The sequence below is a fragment of the Anastrepha ludens genome, chromosome 2 (genome assembly GCF_028408465.1).
Source record: "Anastrepha ludens isolate Willacy chromosome 2, idAnaLude1.1, whole genome shotgun sequence".
Classification (NCBI taxonomy): domain Eukaryota; kingdom Metazoa; phylum Arthropoda; class Insecta; order Diptera; family Tephritidae; genus Anastrepha; species Anastrepha ludens.
In genome coordinates, this window is record NC_071498.1 from 38,673,163 (window position 1) to 38,699,583 (window position 26,421).

The following is a 26,421-nucleotide window of genomic DNA, read 5'->3' on the forward strand; positions in this document are numbered from 1 at the left end:
TCTCGCTTGCAATTGTTTAGTTTTTAGCCTAATGTTTAATGTTTTTTGTTTTTAGAATTTTGAAATTATGAATTTTTTGCATATTTGTGAAAAACCCCACAAAATTTGTAAAATCATGCTGCTTGTTAGTTTCCTTTAATATAGTTGTAGTGTCAACACACATTGTATACCTACATATATTTAAATGTTTGTAAAAAAAAGAAGAAAAAAAAGAAAAAAAAAATTTGTGATCTTTTCAAGCCTGCCATTTATTTTTGTTTTCACTTTTTTGCTCTTGTTTTTGTTGTAATGGGCAACCTTCTCGATGAAGTCATGTTCAAATTCCATATTCAGATACAAAACTATTGAACTCCGCAACTTCTCGATTTTCATAAAAAACCCTTTTCTTAAACATATAAAGCAAGCACACACGTTTTATTCCTCTTTTTTATTTTCCTACTAGTAATTTTTTGCATTACCTTCTGGCACAGTTATTCTATGAAATTCCGAAATAGCGGACTCCAAGGCATACGAAACGTACAAGGCGACTAAAATCGAGGATCTGAATGTTAGCTCAAAACCGGGCGTTTGGCCTGAAATGGTTTAATACATATAAAGGCTGTTGCTGAGAAACCTTTCACACTTATTTGTACACCCAACTATTTTATTATGCATATTTAAAAAATTTTGACTCATTTGTATTTTTTAAATGTTGTTTTACTTGTATTTTTTGTTCGGCGAACTTACTCAGAAATGGTTTATTGCATATTTGCATAAATTTTGTGGCTTTCGTGTTTATTACTTTATACCAACAATAAAGTATCGGTAAACCTTCATAAAATTAATAATTGGGAACACATTACCGTAATTACTGGTAGTTAAAATACTTTTAGATGTAAAGAAGAAATCGTTTCTACTGGCTTGATAGCTAATTTCACTGCGTTTGTTTACAAACCCATGGACGGATTGTATGTATGTACATATGTAAAGTAATATATACCATAAGTGATATGTAAAATAAACACTGGCGGGGGCAGAAAATATTTAAGGGCGCAAGTATTTGTGTGTGATTTGAGTTATTATATTACTTGCATAAAATGAACTGCCAGCCCACTTAAATGAGTTGTTCATTCTGATACCAAATCTACAATAATTCGTTCCGAACTAAATATTTGGAATAATTTAATATCTCCTACAAAAGTCAAACATTTTCTTATCCTTTTTTTCTTATACTCAAGGTTGGGTGGTATTGACGACCCCCTGAACTCTTCTTTTTGAAAGTTGCTGCGGAATCTTGAAGAGAGAGAGGCGTACATGTCTTTCCTATGAAAAGAAAGTTGATGCTGTTTATAAATCTGGTAATTCGGTTCGGGAGTAATTCTTTTAGTTTAAACTCTTTTAAGTTTATCAAGTTAAATGCTTCAGAATTACCAGTACTGAGTACAAGAAAGACAGAATTGTAGATTTCAATGATTTCCCGAAGTGCACACGCCAAAGGATAATTAGTTCTTCCACTGTGTGGATCGAAAATATTGCAAATATGCAAAGACCTCAGCGGAATAAGAAAAGGAATGCTTTGGAGTAAAAAGACAAGTTTTCTATTAGTTTTACCAAAAACTAAACATAGGGAAGGGATTTTTCATCATGTTTTAAGAAGTTGAAGGCCAATTAGAAGTAGACGCTAGTTGTAAAAAGCGATAGGATCAGAGAGTCTTAAAGAACGATATGAAAATTTCTGAACCCCTTTTGTGTATGCATGAAACTCGAAACTTTTGCAGCACAATCCATGGTAAAAATACAGTAAGATAAAATTTTTTTGTAATTCGTCCGCCATGATTTTTTGGAGTTTGGCAACATTACAAAATGTAAAAAAAAAAATTAATAAATATGTATAAATTTTAGTATAAATTTGTAGTCCGAACAGTTATTTGCTACGAATCGGAGACCTGAAAATTAAGCGAAGAAGACAAAACAAACTCCAAGTATTTGATAGAAAAATGTTGAGGCAATTGTTCGGTGCCGTCAAATACAATGGCGTATTAGATGGAACCATGAACTGGTTCATCAGTTAATGTATGAGAGGAGAAAACGTTGTACGATTCATCAAAACTCAGATTATAAGACCAAGGACATACCAGATGAATGTACCCCACCAGAGCATAAAGAAAAATAAATGACGCTAAAACATTTGCGACGAAAGCAAGAGACAGACCAAGATTAAGATGGATTGACAAACTAGAGGACGACGTGAGGGAACTCAAGGCCAAAAACTGGAGGAAATCAGCCAAGGATCGGGTCAAATGGAGACATTTTGTGCAAAAGGCCAATGCTTGTAAAGAGCTCTAGTGCCAAATGAGGATGACGATGAAATACATTTTATAAATCTGTTGCAAATTAAACAAATTTTACGTGAAATTGTTTTTTTAGAAAGGCAGGCCACTGGAAGCAGGCTAATGATTCTACTCGCAATCTAACATGATTTCAATTCAGACTTGCATTAGCGAAGTTACCACACAACTCTATACAATCGAGTTTACTGTTATTGCAGTCGTCTCGGCTTTTGCAACCGAAAATGAATCTGATTGGAGAAGTATGTACTTCGGGCAGGAAATTTGATTTTTTACCATGATTCAATTATACAAGGTTAAGTAAAGTTTGACAACTGATTTCGAATGCTACTTAATCCATTGATGCAATTTGGAAGCAAGGGAAAAAAGGGCATAAGTTTATCCCCTTTCTGAAAATGTAGTAAAAAATTGAAAAAGGTCGTTGTAAACCATAGAATAATTTTATGTTATTTTATAAGTGGTACTTAATTATTTATATTTTTAACTTAACTATTTCCATGGATTTGTGTCATATATATATGTATTTTGACCATGCATCGGATTGGAATCTATATATGCCACTTGTAAACCTACACTGAAGTAATAAATAAAACAACTTGAGAATAGTGGAAACTCTTAACAATTATCTTATTGAATGCTCATTGTTCTCTTCTTTTGTTTATTGCACCGGTTAAGATTCTTTATTCAAAAGTGCATCCGGCATTTAAAAAAAAATCGTTTAACATCATAGCGTAAACTCACGTTTGTACTTAATGTGAACAATTGTTGTAAAAATGATATCCCACCGTAAAGCTCCCTGCCGTTGAACTGGTTAAATGCTGATTCCAACATTTTAATTTTGTCCAAGAACTCGGTGCTTGGTTTAACTAATCCGCCCTTAGATAAAGTGTCAACCCAAGTAAATGTACGCTCATTGCAGGAACAATCGGTCAACTTTAATTTGCGTATTATGTAACTGGCAATATATTCAATGGCATCTTCGTGTAAGCTATCAAAGTCAGCTTCCTCATTTAATGAATCGTTGGCGAAGAAAGAGTCGTCTGAAACTATCTCATCTTCTGTTAGCAAACTTTGTAAAGTTTCTAAAGAAGTATCATTGAGACGGAGCAAATTAGTTTCGTCGGCCTCAACATTGCCACGATCAACTAATATTGAAGTATTTCGTGCTGTTAATAGAAAGCGTTAAGTTATTCAGAAATGAGTAAAATATGCATTCATTCACCTAATAAATATCTTCGTAATCTATATTTAAATTCCATAGGACTAGGATTGTCATACAACCCGCCTTTGGCACGCATCGCCCCGAAAAAATGCTCCAGTATATCCTTATTTAATCGATAAGTCAGAATGTACTGAAAGCAGTACTTTTCCTGAACATAACGATATAAGTCCCTGAGGGACTTGTTGCTTAGTTTTCACAGTTTCCACAGAACTTTCAATAGAATTGAAAGATGCGAAAGTGTAAGCAAAATGGAATAGGCAAAACATTATTGCCTGCTAACTTTTTCAGCAAAAGTTTTAATTTCTACGCTTTTGAGTACTTTTTCTTTAGAATTTGCTCTGAAATAAAAAGTAGCTTTTCCAAGAGGACAACACGGATTTATTAAGTAGCTTCAAGATGGCTAACACAGGGTGAAAACTAGGCTACTTACATCACCTTTAATTATTGCTTCATGATTTTTTACTTATCGTTTTTTCCGACCGACCTCCTTTGATTAAGTTATTGCAAACCCACTTCGCTGCAGATGGCATTGCTTATAAAAACATATTCCTAAGCATATAATTTGTACAAAAACTACTGTATCTATCCGATTCTGAACTCACCATACCAACAACTCTAACTTTAGAGATGTCGAGTGTGAAGGGCATAGGTAAGTAAATTCGTAAGCTTATTTGTCTCATGCAGGCAAGTTTGTAGGTAAGGATGAAACTAAATTGAATTATTATTTTTAATTAGGGAGCAACTAAAGGTTCGTTTCGTGATTAAGCTATTTTCGCATACATGTGCCAGTGTTCTTCCTAGAACAGCCCAAAAGAATTATGTAGAGCTGTTGACGAGTGTGTGAAATGCGCCGAGTTATTTCAAATAATAAATGGTTGATATGAAATATCCGACGTAAGCTAAATCATGACCTACGACTATTGCGCGGTCGGAGAAAATATAATACGTCCAATCGACCGAATGAAGTCATACCAAGGCGCATTCATAAAAGGTGATGGGAATAGACCAACAACAACATTTTTTACATTGGAATGCCACGACAGAAGAAAATAAAAAATAAAAGGCAAATACGAACAGTGATGAACAGCCGACATTCATTGGAACCTAGAAGAATACGTGCGAATGGAATGCAAAAAAAAAAACCATTCAGCCGGTTTACTGCTATCACCACAAGGCGCATTGATTAAAGGTGGTGGCACTACACCAACAACAATACATATATTGTACGTTTGATTGTCAAAGCAAAGTATTGTCAAAGTAGCAAATAAAGAATGAATTCGCCTTGTTTCATTCTGGGCTGATAGTTACATGGACAAGGCGAAAGAAAAAATTAATAAATCAGCTAATTTACCAATACGCCCTTTAATAGACTCGCCTTAAGTCATACCAAAAATTTATAAATTTGCGTCAAAACGGTTTTGATTTCTAATGAAAGCACTAAGCCAAAACAAACAATGGGAATGAGAGTGTGATACTAAAAGTTTGCAAACGTCAAATCCTAAAAGTGCTTTTCATCGGTTCTGCTTTACTATATCTTTTATTACGGCTTCTAATTTAGAGAGAACAAAAGATCAAAAATGCAGTTGAAGGGTATAATGGTCTGAGAAATTTCACCGTTACGATGCACAAGCTAAAAACTGAACACCACTTGAAAATAGTGAAGGCAATGTAAGAATTCAGAGAGAACGTAGGTTCGAATCTCGGTGAAAGACCAAAATGAAGAACATTTTTTTTCTAATAGCGGTCGCCCCTCGGCAGGTAATGGAAAACCTCCATGAAAAAGGTTATCATATAAAAATATCTGCCGTTCGGCGTGAAACTGTAGGTCTCTCCATTTGTAGAACAACATCAAGACGCACGCCACAAATAGAAGGAGGAGCTCGGCCAAACACCCAAAAAGGGTGTACGCGCCAATTTCCATTATACCTATATATATTAAATTGTATATATATATATATATTAGGAAAAATTAGAATAAAAAATAACAAAAAGGGTCTACAGCTTGTGGAAAATATACAGTTTACAAATACCGGAAGTGATATGGTTTACTGAAAACCTGAAGGGGCCCCTCATATGCACCCGCCTTTGCAGTAAAAAACAAATTCTGCCCCCAAAAACCGGGTTTCTACCAATTCGGGTACCAGCTTGAAAAATAAGTTTCCGAATTCAACCAGCCTTTTCGCTGTTTTAATTAGTTTGGGGAAAAGAAATTCATTATTTTTGCATACAATTTTCGCGAAAATGGTTTAAAACTGTTTTATGTTCGTTATTGAGCCCTGGACGATGTTACAACTACTAACATGACGGTCAACTTCGATTATTTCTGTGATTTTATCGACATTATCGACATTTTCTTTAACATCAAAAATACCTGAATGGAATCAATAAAACCAAAATTGTAGGGGAGAATGGGGAGTTGTGAGACACAGGGAGTTGTGAGACATTGTTACCGTTCGGCATTATTCATTTGTTTACATTCGATTTTAAGTGTCAACAAGTGTTCTCGATGCGATCTCACTTTTCAGCTAGCATTGGTCATATTTACACGCATTCGACGCGTCTCTCCAGTTACTGTGTTTTGGAACTTCTCGGTAAGTTTTTTTCATCATTTGTTTTGCGATACATTCGATCAGTTGTTGAAGCGAATTGCAAATCTTAATATATACAAATTATTAATTGTCCTATTAGCTTTGAATTTACACATTCACTTGGGCATGAACGTTCGATGTGTTTATGACTAGCCATTTATAAAAAAACGATTTGGGGAGTTGTAAGACAACAAATGTGGGGAGTTGTGAGACACCATTTTTTTCGTCGTTTTAACGCATCTTTCATAAGTACCTCGCAATATTCATGCATTGTTTGTATATATATCATCTGCAAAGGTGCAATGCCGAAAAAGTTAAGCAGAAACAACTCCATTCATTGCAATGTATGCGATCGAGCTGTGCACCTAAAGTGTGCCAATTTACGAACTGGTTATTATACATGTTCTCACTGCGAATCATCAGATTGATGTCATTGCATTTTTTATACACTTTTTTATAACAATTGTCTTTTCTTTTTTATTTTTCATCTTAATAAAGAACTAACAACTAAAATAAGTAATTTTTATTGATTTAAACCATGGTATCTCACAACTCCCCACATTTTTGTATTTTGTATTATATTTTACATTATTATATACAATTTTAATTTTAAGGAAAATTGTAGTTTTGTTAAATAGGCCATACCAATAGCTTCCAGTATTCATTGACTAAAGATCCATCGTTGACATATGCAGAATATTGAGATTTTGAGTAATACGGGTCCAAAAACAAAACCCGTCTCAAAACTCCCCATTCTCCCTTACGTAATTAGCTATTACATTACACCACCATAACCATGATGTATGTAACTCACAATTAAATGAAACAAACAAAGAAATAGTAAAATAATTTTTTGGCGTGAAGTGTCACCTTGACAACGAGCATAAACTTTAAATTGTTTGATTGATACTTTGCAAGCTATCGATCACTACTGCCATTTACCGAGAAAATAAAAGATTTCTTTTTCCCCGAACTAATATATTTGCCATTTTTTTTTTATGTACAGCCAACGTCACAAAAAAGTGTACACCAGATATTGCCAAGTTTTAACTATTTATTTATTTACTTTTTAATATCAATTGTTCTTTTACAACAACACAGTTCATACTACAACAAAAATCATATAAAGCAAAGTTTTAAACTTTGTACAAAATTTTTTAAGGATTCAACGTATTTTTATCAAAATTTCTAGCATTTCACTCAGAATTTCTGAAAATTTTCAAGTATGCAATTGTATAGCTCCTTAAATTTTGCAAGCATCAAGTAGTTCGAAAATATCACTGATTTTTAAGATTGTTTTTCAGTCGCGGTCTTGTGCATTTTCTCGATTTAACGCCTACTTCACATTTTTGTTTATATGGAAGAAAATAGACAACACCGACAGCAGAAAAAATTGGCAAAGCTCAACGCGATATTTGAACCACTTGAAACTTGCACTTTATTATGCCCGAAATCAATGATTTATAAATCTGCATACCCGAAATTTTGAAAATTTTATACAAAGTTCGAAACTTTGTTTTATATGGTTCTTGCTGAGCTTTAGATTTACAAAAAAATATTGAAATTACAAAATGTATACAATAAATAAATAGTCGAAGCTTGTCAACATGTGGTGTACATTTTCTTTTGGCTCTGACAGTACCTGAAATGTTGTATTCAAAATTATTTATCGACTTCGAATCAGATATTTCACATCATAATAATAAGTAAGCAATGAATAATGTAAACAAACACTTATTTTTGACATTTATATAGCAAGGCGAACAAATCAGCCACTCTTCTGCTATCACCTTGATTAATTGAAATAATAATGAGAATAAATAATGAAGTGCACAAATCTTCATGGCATTTATTGTACAATAAATCAGTAATTTCCGAATTTTGATGCATTTTACTCTACTGCTAAAAAGAGATCCAAAAATATGCCCACTTTTAACGCCAATAAAGCAACCAAACTCATAAGCGCAATGCGAACTATTTTTCTAACGCGTGCAGGTGATAGTTCGTTTTAGTGTCAAAATAAAAGAGTAGTTTAAATAGAAACCAGTTCGGTTGCTCCTTAAACGCTCTTTCTTTGACGCTTATTTTAGTACCAATAGACAACATTTTTAAAAGCTCCTGTTTGCCTTGGAACATACTTGGCAGGGTTTTGAATTTATGGAATTTTTGAAGAAATTTTAGAATTTCTTATTTTGGATATATAAATCTTTTAAGCTGTTAATTTGCTAGTTCTGTTCATCACATTTGGCTGCGGAGCTCAAACCCTCTGCCACTCCGCCCTTGGTTTTAGAGCATACGAATTGGCGTTGGTTGTATGTAAAACAAATGCATGTACGAATGTATGTCGAGTCTATAAACCGCCACTGGGTATTATTACTTTGAGGTGTTAGCAATTTAATTGGGGCTTATGCAAGTAAGTACATAAACACATATGGATATTAGTGGAGTATGAATTTTGCGAAAATTTACATTTAACACAAGAAACCACAAACAATTAATGCTATATATTTTATTGCAATCAATTTATGCATTTCAACACATGCCAATATTGGTACAAAACCTCAAGTAGTATTGTTAATTAATACGCCATTTACCACCATCAGTATAAGCAAAAACAAAAATTGAATTCACTTATAAATATTACGCCATTCATTCATATACAAACTCCACTTTTTATAGTACAACAGCCAACAACAAACAACCAACAATAGCGGCGCTCATTTATGTAGTTTCATATGGATGTATGTTTGTATGTATATATGTGTGCATGCAATTCACTCACTTGAAAAACGTAGCAGAAAATATGCAAAGTGGAGGCGCCTTGAAAGACGGACAACAGGCAACACCAAATCGCTTGCCAACGCCCATTTTCACCGAGTAGGCGTGCCAACACCTCGTACTGCCGTTGTTCGAGTACGTCATCGCTATTGCACGGCGGATGATCCTCATTGAGTTGCGCGGGCAAAATTTCAACTTGTAATTGCGTAAATTTCTGTGGCCGCGCATGTTCACTATCACCATCTTTTACAGCCAATTTACCAAGGAAGGCAACGCGTTCCTCGCTGTTGTCACTCGTTGACGGTTTTAGTGATTTTTTTTTGATTTTCTGCATTTTTGCCGTGAAGTGGATTTTTAATTGCGACTATTTTATGAATGCGGCTGCTGCAATACGAACCGTTACCAAACGCGTCTTGGAGATGAAAACAACTGTGCTCTGGGTGGCAGTTTCGAAATGTTGCAACTCAGTTCCCTAGTAAATACTTAGTGAATACCCATACATACAGACAATTATACGGCTATGTACCTATGTATGTATGTATTTATTTATTAGGCAGCAAATGCACAATCACTTTTCGTAATTAAAAATAGTACAATTGCAGCAGCAGCAACAGCAACAATAAAACAACAACCAAATGTAGCAACAATGAAATACACAGAAAACATCACAACAGCAACAACAAAACCAATAGCACAATATTAACTATGTACGTATAGTATAACATCTGGTGCGAATACTGGTGCTACGAAATGTTCGCTAAGATTAAAACAAAAACAACAACCACCACTAAAAACTATTCCTCTGTCGCGAGTATCTATTACACTATACATCTGTACCTCTACCTCTACCGCACTTCCACCAATAATCTGTGTGAATTTATCATTTATATATTTTCTTGTTTTATTCAGTTTTATATTTTTTTATTTCGTTTTAGTAATGCTCGCATAGCGCCTAGCAGCATTGTTGTGGTTTTTGTATTTTTTATGCATATATTTTATTTTTATAAATTTAACTGAGCAGCAGATAGCTGTAATGATATTCAGTTAGTGCATGTTTTTTCCAGCTGAGATTTTCATTAATAGACTCTCGGCGTGCCTTTCTGATTTTGTGTGCGTTGCAGTCCACTTATTTTGTGTCCGGTGGGGATTAACCTACCATAATCGTGATGCATTACTCACCCGAAATACACTGTGAGAAATGTAGCTCATTAATTAAGGGGGGAGCCTGGTTTATGAGGTCTAAAAATTGCATCTCTTTGCGATTTTTTTTTAAGAGAAAAATTAGTTTAGCACTGCAAAGTTTTTTCTATCTTTTAATGAACATTTAAAAAGTATAAACAATTTTTGTACTGGTTAAAATAAGTGGAAAAAAATGTGTAACATAGAAATTATTGTAGTAGAGCGCTGCAAGGCTGGAATTCCCAACTGGCGTACAAGATACAGCTCGTAATTATTATCTAAAGCGAAAAATTCAAATGGATTTCTAATTATCATGATTTTTTATTCTAGATGAACTAAGAAAACTGAGAGAAATTCCAAAATTTCAACTTTTTGGAGGTTTTAAAGAAAAAAATGCTTTTCTATAAAAAAAATTCACTACAACTTGGTATAAAAATCTTGAACATTTTTTTTAATCTATTTTGTTAGTTCAAATAGAAGAGAATTTAATACTGAAGGGAACAAGCTATGATTCATTTCAAAAGGTTCATAGTTTCTTTTCATTCATGTACGCCAATTCAGAGAAATCATAAAAATGAAAAGTCGAGAAAAGAAGATAAAGTTTGTACTATAGCTGTCCGGTAACAGCGTAACTACCTAACGCTCGCCTACCTTTGGCTTTGTATCTACGAAATATTGAGAATTAGGCTCTGTAACTTTGTGTGAATATTCTGAAATGTATTTGGAATCGCTTAAAACGAAAAAAAATTGATTTTTTTGACCTTATAAACCAGGCTCTTAACAAAAACATTATCCATGAAGAGTTTATGAAGATACCATCAAACTGCGTTTAAGGACGAAGTCTGGTGAAATACTCACTTTTTATAGAGATATTTTAGGATTTTTTTTAAAGAAAATAAAGTGAGATCGTTTTGATTTTATAGTATGTTATTATTGACATCAAATAGTATACAAAAACAAGTTTTTGTTTTGACATATCTTTTTGTAGTAGGGTGGCACCAAAGCATCTTAAAAAAAAGATAAGTGGTTTGTCAACAGGATTTTGGCTCTTCAGGACATCTGAAACGAAAAAGGTAAACTTATTATTATTCTGTAGGCTTGTCTTTCTGGCAGGTAGTATTTTCGTTTCTTTTCGGACTTAACTTCCACCCGAAAAACATACCTTTTTTTCAAAAGTTCGCCATTTTATTATTTTTCCCATTCGTCTTTTTGAAAAACACTTCTTCCTATTTTTTTCCTCGCGTTTTTTATTAATAGCTGAAACTCTACTTAGTAACCCCTGAAATTTTCATAGTGGGATCCCCTAACTTTTCGATTTACATTCAAATACGTACAGCAAATCAGTGCAAAATACTGTTCTGCGCTTCCGCACCATTTTGTTGGCACATCCTCGCTATCAACTTTTTTAATGGTTACTTACAGCATGACTATATCCAGTCTGTGATGTTTAAGCACCTTATTAGTTTGTTGACACCTAAGCTTCACAGTTGTTCGATTCTCTGGATTAGTGGTTTATCCAAGGTTGACATTATCTCTTTCCATAAGGCATGGCATTCACAGAGGAAATGGAAAATCGTTTATTTTTTCTCTGGTTGTTTACAACTGTGGCAGTGTGCGTTGTGAGGGATGCCCATTTTGGCTGATTGTTCCCCAACGTACCAAAAGCCAGTTATTACCCCTGTGAGGCTGCAGACATCCCTCCGTTTCAGATTTGTTAGTATTGACTTTGGTTTGTGGTTGTAAATTAATTAAATTAAAATTAATAAACTAAATAAATAACCAATTGGTAATTTATGATCAAGTGTAGTAAAATCTAAAGTTGATTGTCGAGAAGTATCCAAGACCCTAGAAGCGGCAGCCGCTCAAAACATAGTACCCGCTCAATATAGGTGGCGACCTATAAGGGTCAAAATTGTTAATAGCCCACTTAATATTTGCGTTTGTAACTAATAGACTTTCTAGGGCGGATTGACTTTCATTATTAGCGGAGTCGTTTTGTTCCACCGACTTGTTTCCTGGCAGGTATGTGTCTAGGAGAAGACCTAATGATTTCTCACTTGACATAGTCCATGTATATCAAGGCAATGTAGATAACCTAGCTTACATGCCGTCTTTGAAAGAATTTTTCTTCTGAAGTTTCTTCAATTCCTTTGCAATAATTTTGCCAAGATTCACGCGGCGCAGTTCTGACTGCTTTTTTATAAATTTTCAATTCAGCCTCGGCTTATCCTCTGATGTTCTCGTAACCTTGGCCAGGTTAAATAAAGTTCTATGGGATTCTCATAGCGAGGTTAGATACTTTGTCCACCAAGGTGGTTTAGATTTGCTTCTGAGTCGAACAACCGGAGCTACCCACATGTAGTGGGGTCTTTAGGGGTTATCTTTGGCGGTTAAGCTCTCAACTTATTATTGTAAGCTCCCTTGTCCGTTCTCCGTAAACATACGTGAAGAAGCATATATATGCTATGGAATACCCGTTAGGCTTATCCTGGCTCTCAGTTAATGTGAAATTGAAATTCTTTTGTTTTTATAAGGACAGTTGAAATCAACCATTTATGGAAGTAAAAGCAAATAAAATTGTGAAATAACGTGTGAGCTGATATTTTATTACACAAAAAATAGATCACTAAATGTCAGGAAAGAAATGTTAAGAAATAAAAAAAAATTTTTACTTGTGGGGAATTGCAAGCTAAAGTGGAAAGCTGAAATGCTCCTCATTGTTAGGAAAATTGTACTCAAGATCTCAAGTGGGAAGCAAATGGCTTTCTTATGTATGAGTATATCTACCAAACTGCTAACAATTTCTTATTACAATTCTTCCATTTTTTATCGATTTAAAATATTTTTTTTTTTTTGGAAATCTCTAATTTCTAACCTTCAGAAGAATTAATTGGAATATGATCTTACTTTCACAGATTAAATAACTTTTGTCTATGGTCAGGAAAGAAAATGTAATCAATATCATTTACGGGCGTTGATTTGCAAATGCTACGATGCCAGACTATTTTCACATGATTGTGAACTGCCCTAATATAGCATTCGAATTCAGTATTGGTTCCGTGTGGAGTTGCTTATCTCCCTCGGACGCGTCCACAGCATTCTCCGTATAATATTTTCTTCTCCTCCGATACACAAGCCAGCGTGCCCGCTTTTTCAATCAAACGGGCTGTCCAGTATACATTGTTTTTAGGAATGGTGTTTACGATGGCGGCTTGAATGGCGCTTTTTTTCTTGCCAAATTCTATTTCCAGAACCCACGTATACATATAAAGGTTGTGAAGTTTCAAGGGCTGGTGTTGATTTTGAATAAAATACATTTTTTTTAGAAAATTATTGTAATTTCTCTTTATTATGATAATATTGGTATAATATAAAATATTGGCCAAATGGCCGCCCCGGCCTTGGCGGCACACCTCCATCCGATGGTCCAAATTTTCGATGATGCTGAGGCATAATAGAGGTTCTACGACGTTAAAGTGCCGAATTATCGACGTACACCTTTTATTTCAAATAACCCCAAAGAAAGAAGTCCAACGGTGTTGTTGACGTTTAGGTGTGGTTCACATTCAACATCGGCCCTTGAAATTTAACCACCCTTTACTTATAATAGTCTCAGCGTACCATATCAGATGAATATGCCAAATGGTGGTACAACAAAATTGGATTTCTTGCCCCAAATTCAATACCATCTCCTGATCGATGAGATGGTTTATTATTGACATCTTTGTGCTTATGTGTTACAAATCTTGCATTGAGCTTACAAAGACCTAAATACTCGATCAAAATGAGATATACAATTGTCTGAGGACTAACAATTTTACTTCAATAATTTTTAACAAATGATATCATTATTTTTTATTCGATGCTTTTTAAGGATAACCAATTTTGTAGAAAACAGTTCAATGCTCCTAAGGGGTTCTTCATCTGTAACGTTCGAAGCTTTTGATGTGCTTAGATGAAAGATTTACCAAATTTAATCCAGAAGACAGCCGAAGTTCTCTGCTTAGAAATTATTTTTAAATCGCGGTAAAAAAAAAAACATACTAATAAAGATGATGCAATAACTACAGTTGTTTGCATCCAAATATTCTACGTCTCTCACAGTATGACAATGGTGGGCTATACTAGAATTAGAAACTTTCAAAAACATTGCGTCATAAGCTCCTTTCATTTATAAAAAGTGTTATTTGGAATAGGGTATTTATAACTGTAAAACAGTTTCACATAAAAAATTACGAGTATATAAAACTAAATGCTAGCTGCCGCTCCGCTCGCGGAATGTTGTTCGTTTAGCATAGCACAAGATTGAAAACTAATTTTTAGTCTAACACAGACATTCCCTTTAACACCGTGTGACAAAAATCTATTTTTCCTGTTATCCAGGAAAAAATTCATACGCACGTGAGCCTATAAATTTTATGGAGTAATGTTGAATAACCAGTTTTGGTTTTTTTATCAATTTAATTAAAAGGCTTCAAAGTTCACATTTTCAAAAAATTGTTTTAAATACTGATACCCACTCCATCATATTAAAACGTACATTAAATAATGGAGGATATATCCGGCTATTAAAATATTTTTTTTTTTTACTTTTCGCCAGGACTGTGCGGTATGCCGATATTATTCGGTGAGCAGCTGTCCTTTGAACTTTGGCCACAGTCTTACTTCTTCGTGTTGTTTTGAGGGCATCAACCCAAGGTTCACTTTAGCATTGCCACCCCGATTAGGTAGTTGCCAAAAGTACCATAGTTTCCTTTTACTGGTATTCGTCCGCCAATGTTTGCCCTCAACCTCGATAGCATGGCCGTTATTTTGGCTAATTTTTCCGCTGCTTGTTTAATTTGCGCCCAATACGTCAATTCTGACGCCGAAGTATTTTAAAACAGTTTTCATCTGCAAAGTTTCAGACCTAACTTTCATTTCCATTTCTAAGGGCCAATTTCTATCAAAAGTATCAGGTAGATGTTTCCAATCGGCAGTTCCATTTGCATTTCTTTAGTAACCTATGCACCACTCCCTTCTTCATATGTGCTAATTTTTGTCCCCTTTGTTCCTATCCATGTAATTTTAAGATGCTTATATTCTGTTGGTTCAGCCCAGTTTTAAAATTTGTTATAAATAAACAAATAAAATAAATAATAACCGAATTTACTCCCTCATGCCTCTAACAGGAACTTCTACAATTATTCAAGTTACTATCTACGGTAAGAGGCTTACGTTTTCAGTTGAATTTGAGCAGGATCTGTTTACTCTGCCCGCTTATCTCTATCGTACAAGTGAAAAAGCGTGAACTCAAGAATGGCTGCATATCCCGCGACGTTGATGTAACAATTTGGAAAGCGATGAAACAATTTCATCTTCTTTTCATCCAAACAACTGCTGCAGACGTATGAAGTCAAATACGCAGTGCCCAGTCAGATTTGTTCAATTTTATAAGAAAACTTGTTCTTGTTCCTGCAAAATCTAGCCCATAATAAATTCGAGAGCCAATTCTAGATTTGTAATAGATTGCAAATAAATGATTGTATTGAGGCGTTAAATACATTTGTTAAACGCAATCGTTACAACACCTTTGCTGTGTGCATTTAATATTTAACATAACTTTAATTGTGCTTGTACCATAATTATACAGCAATTTGTTATAGAATTTTTGAAGTGGCGACATACAAATTACAAGTAGCCCGAACCAATTATTGCACTCATACATATGTAAGCGGTAGCAGACTACCTGTCGCAAAGAACATAAATATTATGAAATGCAAATTTTTATTAAACTTGACATGTGTTATTCAAATAATTTCTTTTGAAAGAGGTATTTAAGTTCTCATTAAACTTAAAGGCTGACATTCCTTGTAAAGCTTAACCTGTGGTTTTTAATCAGTTGTTTGTACAACAAATTAATAGCTTTTTAAAAATAAGTACATGTAAGATAGAATGCTTATTCTTCAAAGCAATTAAAAACATACCCCGACAATTTCTTTCGTTACATCTACAGTTTTGAGCAAAAGCTTGAGACCGCAATAATTGAAGACAAAAACATTAAATTTAGTACACCAAAATGTTCATATTCTCTTGTTTTTATAAGTATGAGTTTGCTGGCCATGGTTCTATAGCTCCTTAACTTTAAAGTCTTTTTCTGAATTAACCATTTTTCAAGTTCACGTACACCATAATTCAATGTCGGCTGGACAAATCGTTATGAAATTTTGTACTTCTTTCCATAACTAACCAAGTTTTCCTGTTGCAACAGTGGTTCTACTTAATCAAATATATTTACAGGGGTTTATATAGGGTTTTTCAGTAAGAGCGCTTCAACTTTTGAACTTTTTTGAATAAAACACAAACGGTTTGACTTTTTTAACTAATTTTTTTTTATTATCGAGTTTGAACATATGCATGACCACCGCGTGCACGTTTTACGAAGTCCAATCGTTGAACCCAATTTTCGACCACTCTTTTGCATAAATCGGCCGAAATTCCAGCAATTTCGAGTTCAATATTGGCTCTGAGCTCACAAATCGTCGCCGGCTTGTTACTGTAGACCAATGACTTCACATAACCCCAAAACAGGACGGCTTGTTAAATGGACCGTAAAATGGCCGTAATGCTCTTAAAGTAGCAGCAACAGAACGATTATTTTCATAAAAAATTTGCACGATTTGCAATCGTTGCTCAAGTGTGTAGCGTTCCATGATGAAATGTATACTAATGAAGTTTACAAATGACAAGCGAAAAATAAAAAATATTGCGTCGTTCGCCCTCCCTATCGGAAAAAAGTTGAAGCGCACCTATTGAATAACCCTATATTTGCAGAGGTTAGGTTTCGTTATATGGTTGCCAATAAGACGGTCCACTTGGATGGTAAATCCAAGAACGTCTTTTGTGGTACCATTGCAAGTGGGAAAGAGTAGCTAGCGGCACCGACAATCAAGCTGATTTGCAGCACTAAATAGTTTCTAACTAGACACGCAGATGATATTTCAAAGGTAGCAGTATGCGCACAATTTTACAAAAATTAAAGGTTATTGCAATATAATAAGAGAATAAAAATTTAAAGAAATATTTGACCGAATTACGGCTCCTTTTTGGTCGAAGCGGAAAGAAAACCGAACTGAACTTTTGTAGCCGAAATGGACAGAGGCCTGCTAGGCTACAGGTGAACCGAAAAAGTTAAAGCGAAGATGCCTAAACTTTATCCCCGCAAAGGCAGTTTAGTTGAAGGGAAGGTGCTGACAGAATGCAATATAAGCCATCATAGTTGCAGCGGACTCAAATTAATGCATAGTCTCGCCAAAGCACTGTGTGCGATAAGAACACCCACAAACTTCGAAAGCTGAGGTTGGTTTCATCTTAGAAGGTGAGATTACCTCACCTTGTGTAATGCCTACTCACCCGAGACTCAGAGCCAGCCCCTCTTCATGCAGCCATGACCATTTTTACTTCACTGCTATTCGTAAGCTCGTAATAAAACAGATAAGGTCGCTCCCGATTCAGAGATTTTATGATTATCTTCGAGAGGTAATGACGTTATTAAAATCTCCGTCAATGTTGCGGAAAGAGCCCCACTCTTTCTGGAAAAGAGACCCTTTTATTTCTTATTTAATGGTGCACAAGACAGATTCCACTGATCGGCTCAGTATGCTGAGCGTGCAACAAAGATTCCCGAAGAAGGTTGAGCAGCGTTTCAAAGATCGTCAACAGGTAGAATGTAGGATTGATTGGCTGGAAATTGTTCGGCAATACATGCCAGTATTTGGCCGCCTTGGATACGGATGTAATTCTCAAAGCAGATCTTGGTGTAGATTAGAATGGAATTGGATATTTGATCGGATGAAAACACATTGCATCTTACATCCAACGCAAACAAAACGTGCATGATTTGCATCCTTTGATTTCTTTGCAATTGCATTTGAATTCTTCCGATTTGCATAGAATTACTAGTACAAGTCCAAGGTGTAGGGAAAGTTACTCTTTCGAGCGTTTTTTCTTCGGATAGGCACTTTGAATAATGCGGTGCGGATACCTTTATTAACCAGTAATAATATATTGAAACTCTTCTTAATTATTTGTTGCCATTTATGAAATACTTTTGGAAGAAACCATGCAACATCGAACATGACGCTCTATACTCAAAAGTTTCTTCATAAAAGCACATTTCGAAATTTGAGAACTTAAAAAATCGTGTTTTATAATAGGATAGTTCTTAAATAACATATATAATAACAGAAGATACATACGTAAAGTAAAACCTCTCCTAATGAACACCTCTATTAGACGGGCATCTCCCTTAGGCGGACATTTTTTCATGAAATTGGCCCAAAAACCTCTGTTGAGATATATATCCTGCGGAGGAGTAAATTGAAATTATTAACCGTTATGAGGAAAAAATTTGTCTCACCAGGGACTAGCTGTGGGTCACATCTTGCAAACACAATATTTCCAGATAAAAAATAATTCATTCAGTTCATTTGGTAAAACGTCATCACTGTATAGTGCTGACGAGACTACCATTTTCTTCAGAGCATTACGAAACAAATTTTTGCTTTAAAAAATTAGGTATGCTGGAGAAAAGTTATCAAAGAAAAGGCTTATTTTCCTACTTTGTGTAAATAGAAAAGAAAAACCATTTATTATTGGGAAAGCTGCTCGTCCAAGAGCGATTGCGTCAGTTGGCATTAAAAAACTTTAATTGCAAATGCAGTTGCAAAACAGAAAAAATTCTATTAATTCTGGATAACGTAGCAACTCACTCTCGTGATATAAATTCAAGGCCCTCTTCTCATTTGAAATGGTGTTTCTTTAAAAGCAAGTAAAACGCAAACGAAACACAATTTTTTATATCTGTTTCCGGTGTTTTATTTTTTGACCTATTGTTAAAAAATAAAATTTTTTTTGGCCAAACGAGGTTCATTGCCCGCCTTCAAAAAATGGTGGCTTCGTTATTTGAAATATCAAAAACCCTTGAGGAATCTAATTCAATTCCTGAAGAATTTATAGCAATAGATAATAATACAGGGATCAGTATCGTAGGTTTGAAAACCATTGAGTGGACACCTATCTTAGACGGGCAAAAGTTGACCGACGATGAGTGTCCATTCGAGTGAGGTTTCGTTGTATGTCATCATAATTGGCAAATGCCATATTGCCAAACCATTAGTACTCAATTGTGAATTACTAACGCAATTCCATACTTTACTAGACACATTTTAATGGAAGAAGGAAACAAATTTGCAACATAAGTTAAATGAGGTATTATTAGACGTTGCTGCGAAGTATTATCTGAAATAATATTTAACGCAGTACAAAATGCGAACAAAGCTCGCATGATCAGAAATCATTTTTATATCAGTGTAAACTCACCATAAGCAATTGCATTCGAAATAATTTTAACACTTAATTTAATAGCGAAACTACTTGACTACTTAAAACTAGGCGCTTGTTTTTCACAAAGTTAAATTCCCATTAAATTAAATACCCATTTGTATGCATACCAAGCAACGTTTGTTAGATATGCAATTGAGTGGAATAAATCGCAATTTGGTAGTAGTTGTCGCAAATTTGTTTCCCTAAGTGTGAATTACATTTTAAATCGCAGTACTTATGAATAAAGATAACTTAATTTTTGTACAAACCTATATAAATGCACTTATACATATTTACATGCGCAGCTTCTCCTGATAAAATTACCATCAAAAATTGGCCACGTATAAGGCGGCCAGCGCTCATTTCAGTGAAGCGTAAATCTCATTTATTTGTACACTTCAAATTACAACTGGCAGTTATTATTTGGTTTTTATTTACATGTTCTGCTCGTTAGCAATTTATTGTTGTTTTTGCTGTTCAATCTTATGAGTGCACGCGGTTTGCGGTCTCGTGCCGTATTATTTCTGCTATCTCAAATTTTAAAAGTAAGTGCGTGCGAAACTTCATTACTCCATTACTGGTTAACGAATAACAAAAAACTTACAAGGTGGCTGATTACATTGATATTGCAGACATGTGTGCGTGTGTTTGCACGTAATCATGCATACGATTTGGTTTGGCTCATTTGCCTATAGTAAATTAGCTGCATCAGTCCCTCATTGAGTAGTCGCAAGTTTAGTATAAGTTGATGTGTAATAATTTGCAAGAACACTGCATCGACATGACATGCAAGAATACTTCTTTCAAAGTCTATGCTTACACATTAGGGTGGGTCGTTATTTTGACTAACATAATTTGGTACATTTAACACACATTTTTATATTTTATGATCGTCAGGAATCAAAATTTCAAGAATGGCCAAGCCCTCTTTTTGTCAAAGCGGTTATCTTTAAAATAATTTGAAATCTCTGTTACTAAGGAAAAAATATTTTTTTAATCTGGATCGCTTCTGGTAACAGCGATCGACTACAAAGTAAATTTCAGCATCTGCATGTAAAGCAAAACAAATTTTTAATGGGAAACAAGAAAAAAAAATTATAAGCTGGAGAAACAAATGCAAATAAATTTGATCGCTTTAATACAAAGCAAATATAATTAATACAAAATTACTTATATTTTGTATTACCTGAATATCACTTTATTTTTTTTGTGATACCCCAGCGGAAATTCTAAAATGAAAATATTTTTTATATTGTTGAAAAAGTTAACTAAGGAATTATTTATTTATTGAAATAAACTTTTATTTAAATTATTTATTGAATAAAATTTATATTATATCGCATCGCAAGGTCAATACACAATCGCTTTGATAAACACTACTTCCCTTAAATAATTTTTGGAGCTATTTCGGAGACATTTAGAGAGCATTTACAACAATTCCCTTAAAATTTCGTTTTGTTTGCGAAACGAATCAATCTAACAGAAAATTCATAAGTTTTGCAAAGGGCGTCATACGCCCAACATATTTGACATTTGGGAGCACATTGCATTATTTTCTGTTCGACTCCTACTTAAATTAAATTCGTCTACATTTGTTTGCTCGAAAATTTAGTAAAAATGTTAACCCACTTAAATCGACCCATCCTAATAAACAGCTTAACAAATAACATTAATAACAATAAGCATTTTACTTAAAGTTAACCGATACTAAGTACACATCTTCGGGGTCAAGGCACATATTTACCACATCAAAAAGAAAATAAATGTTAATGGGTTTGCAAGAAAAAATGGAAATATAATAATTAATAGTTTTCTAATTTAACAATTGAATTTTGTCATCGGCATTTAAAGCTTTTTGTCATTAAATGCTTTTTGTTAGTATATTTTATTACTTGGGAGCTATTGTGGCTTGAGACTTTAAAGTGAGTACTATAAATAAAATATGTAAAAGTACTTCATATACTCAGATATACAAATTCCATTGAGTTTATATGCCTGGCGTATTCTTTTACTGAAATGTCATGGCCGTAGTCATATAAGAATTATTTTATTTTTAGGTTAAAGCATAAAATTGTCGTACAAATGGTTTAGTTACATTAATCTACTGCAGAGCCCATTTTTTTAAATATGAAGACAAAAAATTAAATAGCTTCGCTTAAAATTATTTGCTAAACGAACTTTTAGCAATCGTTTTCTTGTACACATTCTGTGAATTTATAACTATTTAAAAAATATCTAAATACGTAAAATCTTTAAAGTACGTATTTAGTTTCGAATTCGGATTTCAAAAAGTCAAACTTTTTTAAAAATTTATGCAGTAATTTTATAGTATGTTTTTTACTTATATATTGGGAGTAAACTGCTATAATTTTTTTATCTAAAAAGTTTTCAGAGAAGAAACGGAGTCTTATAAAATCAATTGTTGCTAGTTATTTAGGGAGAGATTAAAATCAGATTACAACACAACTTTTGTTTTCGTTCATGAAAATATTTCCTTTTTATCCAAAAGGTAGCTCATCATTTACGCAATGACTTTTGAATTTCTTTGGAATTCGCGAACGAACGAAGAAAAAGAAAGGAACATTTTTAATAAATTTACAATACATAATAGTGGAGTGCCCGGGGGTTTTCACCTCGGATCTCTGAGGGACTGAATGAATTGCCATGTAACCATCAGGATTTTCTTTTGTATGCTCTAAATTGTAACTTCTACCAATATTATATTGTGCAATTAATTTTTTCATTGTTTAAACAAAAAAATATGAAAAATTAATATATTGGAGCATAATATAATATTTAGTTGGAAATAATTTTTTTTAGTTCTACGTTAAATTTTACTTAAATAGATAAAGAAAAACATCTTCCCAACGTTATATATTATTGGTTATATTATGGCTGGATGTGGGATAAAAGAAGTTCTTTCTACCATTTATGCAGGAAATACGATTGATCACATAACGTCAGGACGTGCCTATGCTAGAGCAGTACGTGCTCATACCTTATTGCAGCAGGCTTTATCACAATTAATTCTTGAAGATCTTAAGGAAAATAATGCGGATTTTTTAAATGTATTGAATGACGAATAAATATCGATGATTTTTGAAATGTTCAATTACAATGAAATTACAGAAAATCAAGGATTTCAAATGGGGAGTAGAATTTTGGAAGATAAGTTAGTTGAGCTTGAAAATAAAGATAAAACATCAAAACTATGGATTACGTATTTTCGAATGGTAACAATAGTGAAAGACTTCATTGCTGCCGACCTTATGGGGGATTGGAATTTACATCTACATAGTACTGAGCTGATGATTCCACTATTCGACGCATCAGGACATTTTCCCTATGCGAAGGCTGCACAAATTTATCTGCAAGATATGAAGGAATTACAGTGTAAAATGGTTCCAGCAGAGTTCGAAAAATATACAACAGGATATTTCACATCTAGGCGATCAGATATTTTTTTTCTGGTATTGCAAGTGATCAGACTTTAATGAAAGGAATAAGCGTCGAAGGGGTTTCTTTTGAACGAGGTGCCACTGAAAGTGTAGTTTATAAATGGATCAGAGGAGTTATTTATAGAAAAGATATTATTGAAAGCATAGAACATTTTTGTGACATATCAAAAAAATTGGTAGACTTTTTCAAAGAACACAGTCCTTTTCCTGATACAGATGCAATTATGTCAATTGCCACTGGAATTACCGGTGATAAAAGTATAAATTGTTACAATGCTTTTGAAGAAGGTTTAAAAGTTATGAAGAAAATCGAAGGGAAAAATGTACGCGAATTGAAGTTATTAAGGAAAGATAAAATAAATAATGTATTGGCTAAAAATAATAAAATAAAAATTCATGACAATGTTATTCCCGTTGATCCATTGTTGCTGTTTCAACGTATTTGTGTGTTGAAAAAAACAGATTATGAACTAAAAACTTATATGAATTATGAACTGGCACCATATCCACTTGCTCTGTTTGAAGATGGCCAACTGCGAAAAACAAAAAATATCAACTTTCTACGAATTATTCCCAGAAATTCAGATTAATTTGAAAAGCTTAGAAAATGTTCATTATGTTATTGATGGAGGCATGTTGTTATATCGTTGCAAATGGCAATTAAATGAAACATTCAAAATGATATGCGAACATTACGTAAGATATTTGAGGAATAATTATAATAACGCATACGTGGTATTTGATGGATATAAGAAGCACGGTATTAAATCTGCTGAAAGGAATCGTCGCGCACTAAAAAATATAAGTACAGATATTGAATTTGATGAAAATATGCCGTTAAAAATCGCTCAAGATAAATTTCTAACGAGTAAAAAACATAAATCTCGCCTAATCGAAATGTTAAGTATAAAATTAGCTGATAACAATATTTTTACATGCCAAGCGGAAAGCGATGCAGATAAAATAAATGTTGATACAGCAATTAGTTTAGAATCTCAAAATATTGTTGTAATTTCTGAAGACATTGACGTCTTGGTTGTGTTAACGTCATTGGCGCCTACTGATCGTGAAATATATTTTTTAAAACCATCCCGAGGCAAAGTTAACCAACAAATATTTTCATTGAAAAGTTTAGAAAAATCTCTACCAGCATCTAAAGAACATGTTCTATTTTTACATGCTTTCACGGGCTGTGATATTACTTCTGCGTTTTACAATAAAGGAAAAATTAAGTTTATCAAAAATTTTGAGAAGCGGAATGATCTACATGACTCAGCAGCAGTATTTAAAAATGTACATGAAGATGCAAATAATATATTTCAAGCTGGTATTACATGTATTTTGGGACTGTATGGTGCTTCGGCAAAAATTACAGATTTGAATACATTCAGGTTCAATTCTTTCATCAAAGCAACTGCCAAAGACACAAGTGTTCTTTTAATATCTTCGTTACCTCCCACATCTGATTCAGCATTTGAACACTTTAAACGGGTTTACCTACAAATCCAGATGTGGTTAGGGAATGATTTAATCATCGAAAATTGGGGATGGAACTATTCCAATAATACCTATCATCCAATATTTACGAATCAATTACCTGCTCCGGAAAATTTATTAAAAATGTTATTTTGCAATTGCAAAAAAGGATGTGGAGCTGCATGCTGATGCCGAAAAAGTGGATTATACTGCAGTGTAGCATGCCTACAGTGCAACGACGACAGCTGTCTAAATGTAGCGCCTATGATTAACATCAGTGAAATTGAAGATGATATTTGAAAAAATGTTAATTTTTCAATAGACAAATTTTTTTGTTAATTCATTTTTTCTTTTAAATAGTCATAATTTTTTTGTTTTTAATAATTAATTCGATTTTACTTTCATGCTATAATAACAGAAAACAATTTTTTATTTTTTTTTGTATGCTAATTATTTAAATAAACGAATAGTTTACATAATATTTTTTTTTTTAACATTTAATTATCCATAATCTATTTATTTTTTCATTTGCTTCCACTTCTGTTACAAAAACAATAAATTCTACAACGTTATTTGCATTATAGCACATAAGTTATTGCAATCATAAATTTTTGCTATTTAAAAATCAAATGCACAACTTTTAAATAGGTAGAGATTATTATTTATGTTATTCACAACACATTTTCGCAAAGATAATTTAATTTCATCTAGTCCCTGAGACATCCTAGGTTTTAACGTTTTTAACGCTCCAGACACTCCACTATAACTGGCAGCGTCTAAACGAAGTGAAACGATTCACTATATTTTTTCATAAGGATAAAAATTCGCCACAACTCAGCAAAACAAAAAATAGTCAAAAATCAATACGAATTTCGAGACTTGCACTAAATTAAATGGGCTATAAAATTGCTTACCCCGAATTTTTCTTGGAATTCTAAAAACAAACGTTTAACATTTTGATGAGAATTCGTCGAATTTTTTTGAAACTTTGATTTGTATGGTACTTTTATTTTACAAGTTTATAAAAAAAACTTATAAAAATAGTAAAAAGTCCAAAAATACGGCATAAAAGCTAATTACCCCAGTTTCATCACATTTGGCATTTATTTTTGAATATGAAACCCGGTATTTGTCCGCCGCAACTACGAGTTACATAGTACACCCGATCAGTCTAATAGTTTACCACTTTTTCCAATAAATCTGCATAAGAAATCTAAATGAGCTCAATCAGGAAAAATGTGACCCAAACGATGATCATTTGGCTTCGATTCTTGCCCGAGCTTAATTGTATTGGCATGTAAGCCAAGATCCATATGTAAACCTTTCCAAGTAGTCGCAGGACAAAGGCCATTTCGGTGTCTTCTTCAACACCTCGCTCTATAAACTTTGCCATCAGATTTAAAAAAAAAAAAAAATTACCACAATTTGGAAGCATTGTTCTGGTGTTAAACGATGAATGATGATTTGCCAAATCTTACTCTACAGAAATGTCAACAAAGTTTCCCATTCTTAGTTTTCAAATCATAGGTATCGGCATCGATAGCTCTCATGCAGTTAAAAAAACACCCGATATTAGTCAGAGACATATGATAAGAAGAGGAATGAGACGCATACAGCCTTGAGCTGCTTAGATATGGCTTCCGCTGTAATTTATTTATTGATTTATTTTATTTACATGGTTTTAAGAGAAGCTTCTTCATGATCGAAACCTACAATGATATTATCCTCGCTTTGATGTTACAAGCCTGAATTGGGAATACGAAGTAGATTTGCATTTGGCATCAGGTTTATTGTAAGTGTTAAACTTCGAATGTTATTTATTTATTTTAAAAGTTGACTTAAAGAGTAAATCTTATAAGCTAATTGTAACATAAAGCGATAGCGCCGAGGCCTTACACTTAAACTGTGTATATGGAGTTCTTTTGTATTGTATCTTAAATTCTATGGTATAAGGTTGGTTATTAAAGATATTGAATCAGAGGTTGGGGAAGATAGATGCGTCATTGGATTTGAGTTGCTGAAGATTTGTC

The 26,421-nt window shown here is 33.6% G+C and overlaps 1 protein-coding gene across 2 annotated transcripts in view; it reads right to left on the reverse strand.

The window, feature by feature from the left end:
- The window catches only part of LOC128869023 (organic cation/carnitine transporter 2), an 89,943-nt gene that overhangs the window by 27,691 nt on the left and 35,831 nt on the right, over positions 1 to 26,421 (reverse strand). Inside the window, exon 1 of one of the 2 annotated variants that reach the window (XM_054111615.1) lies at positions 8,920 to 9,344. The exons of the other annotated variant lie outside the window; for it this stretch is intronic. Within the exon in view, the coding sequence (XP_053967590.1) occupies positions 8,920 to 9,249 (330 nt within the window). The 5' untranslated portion in view covers positions 9,250 to 9,344. Of the gene's footprint in view, positions 1 to 8,919; positions 9,345 to 26,421 lie in introns of those variants that run through there. 2 annotated transcript variants of the gene reach the window in all.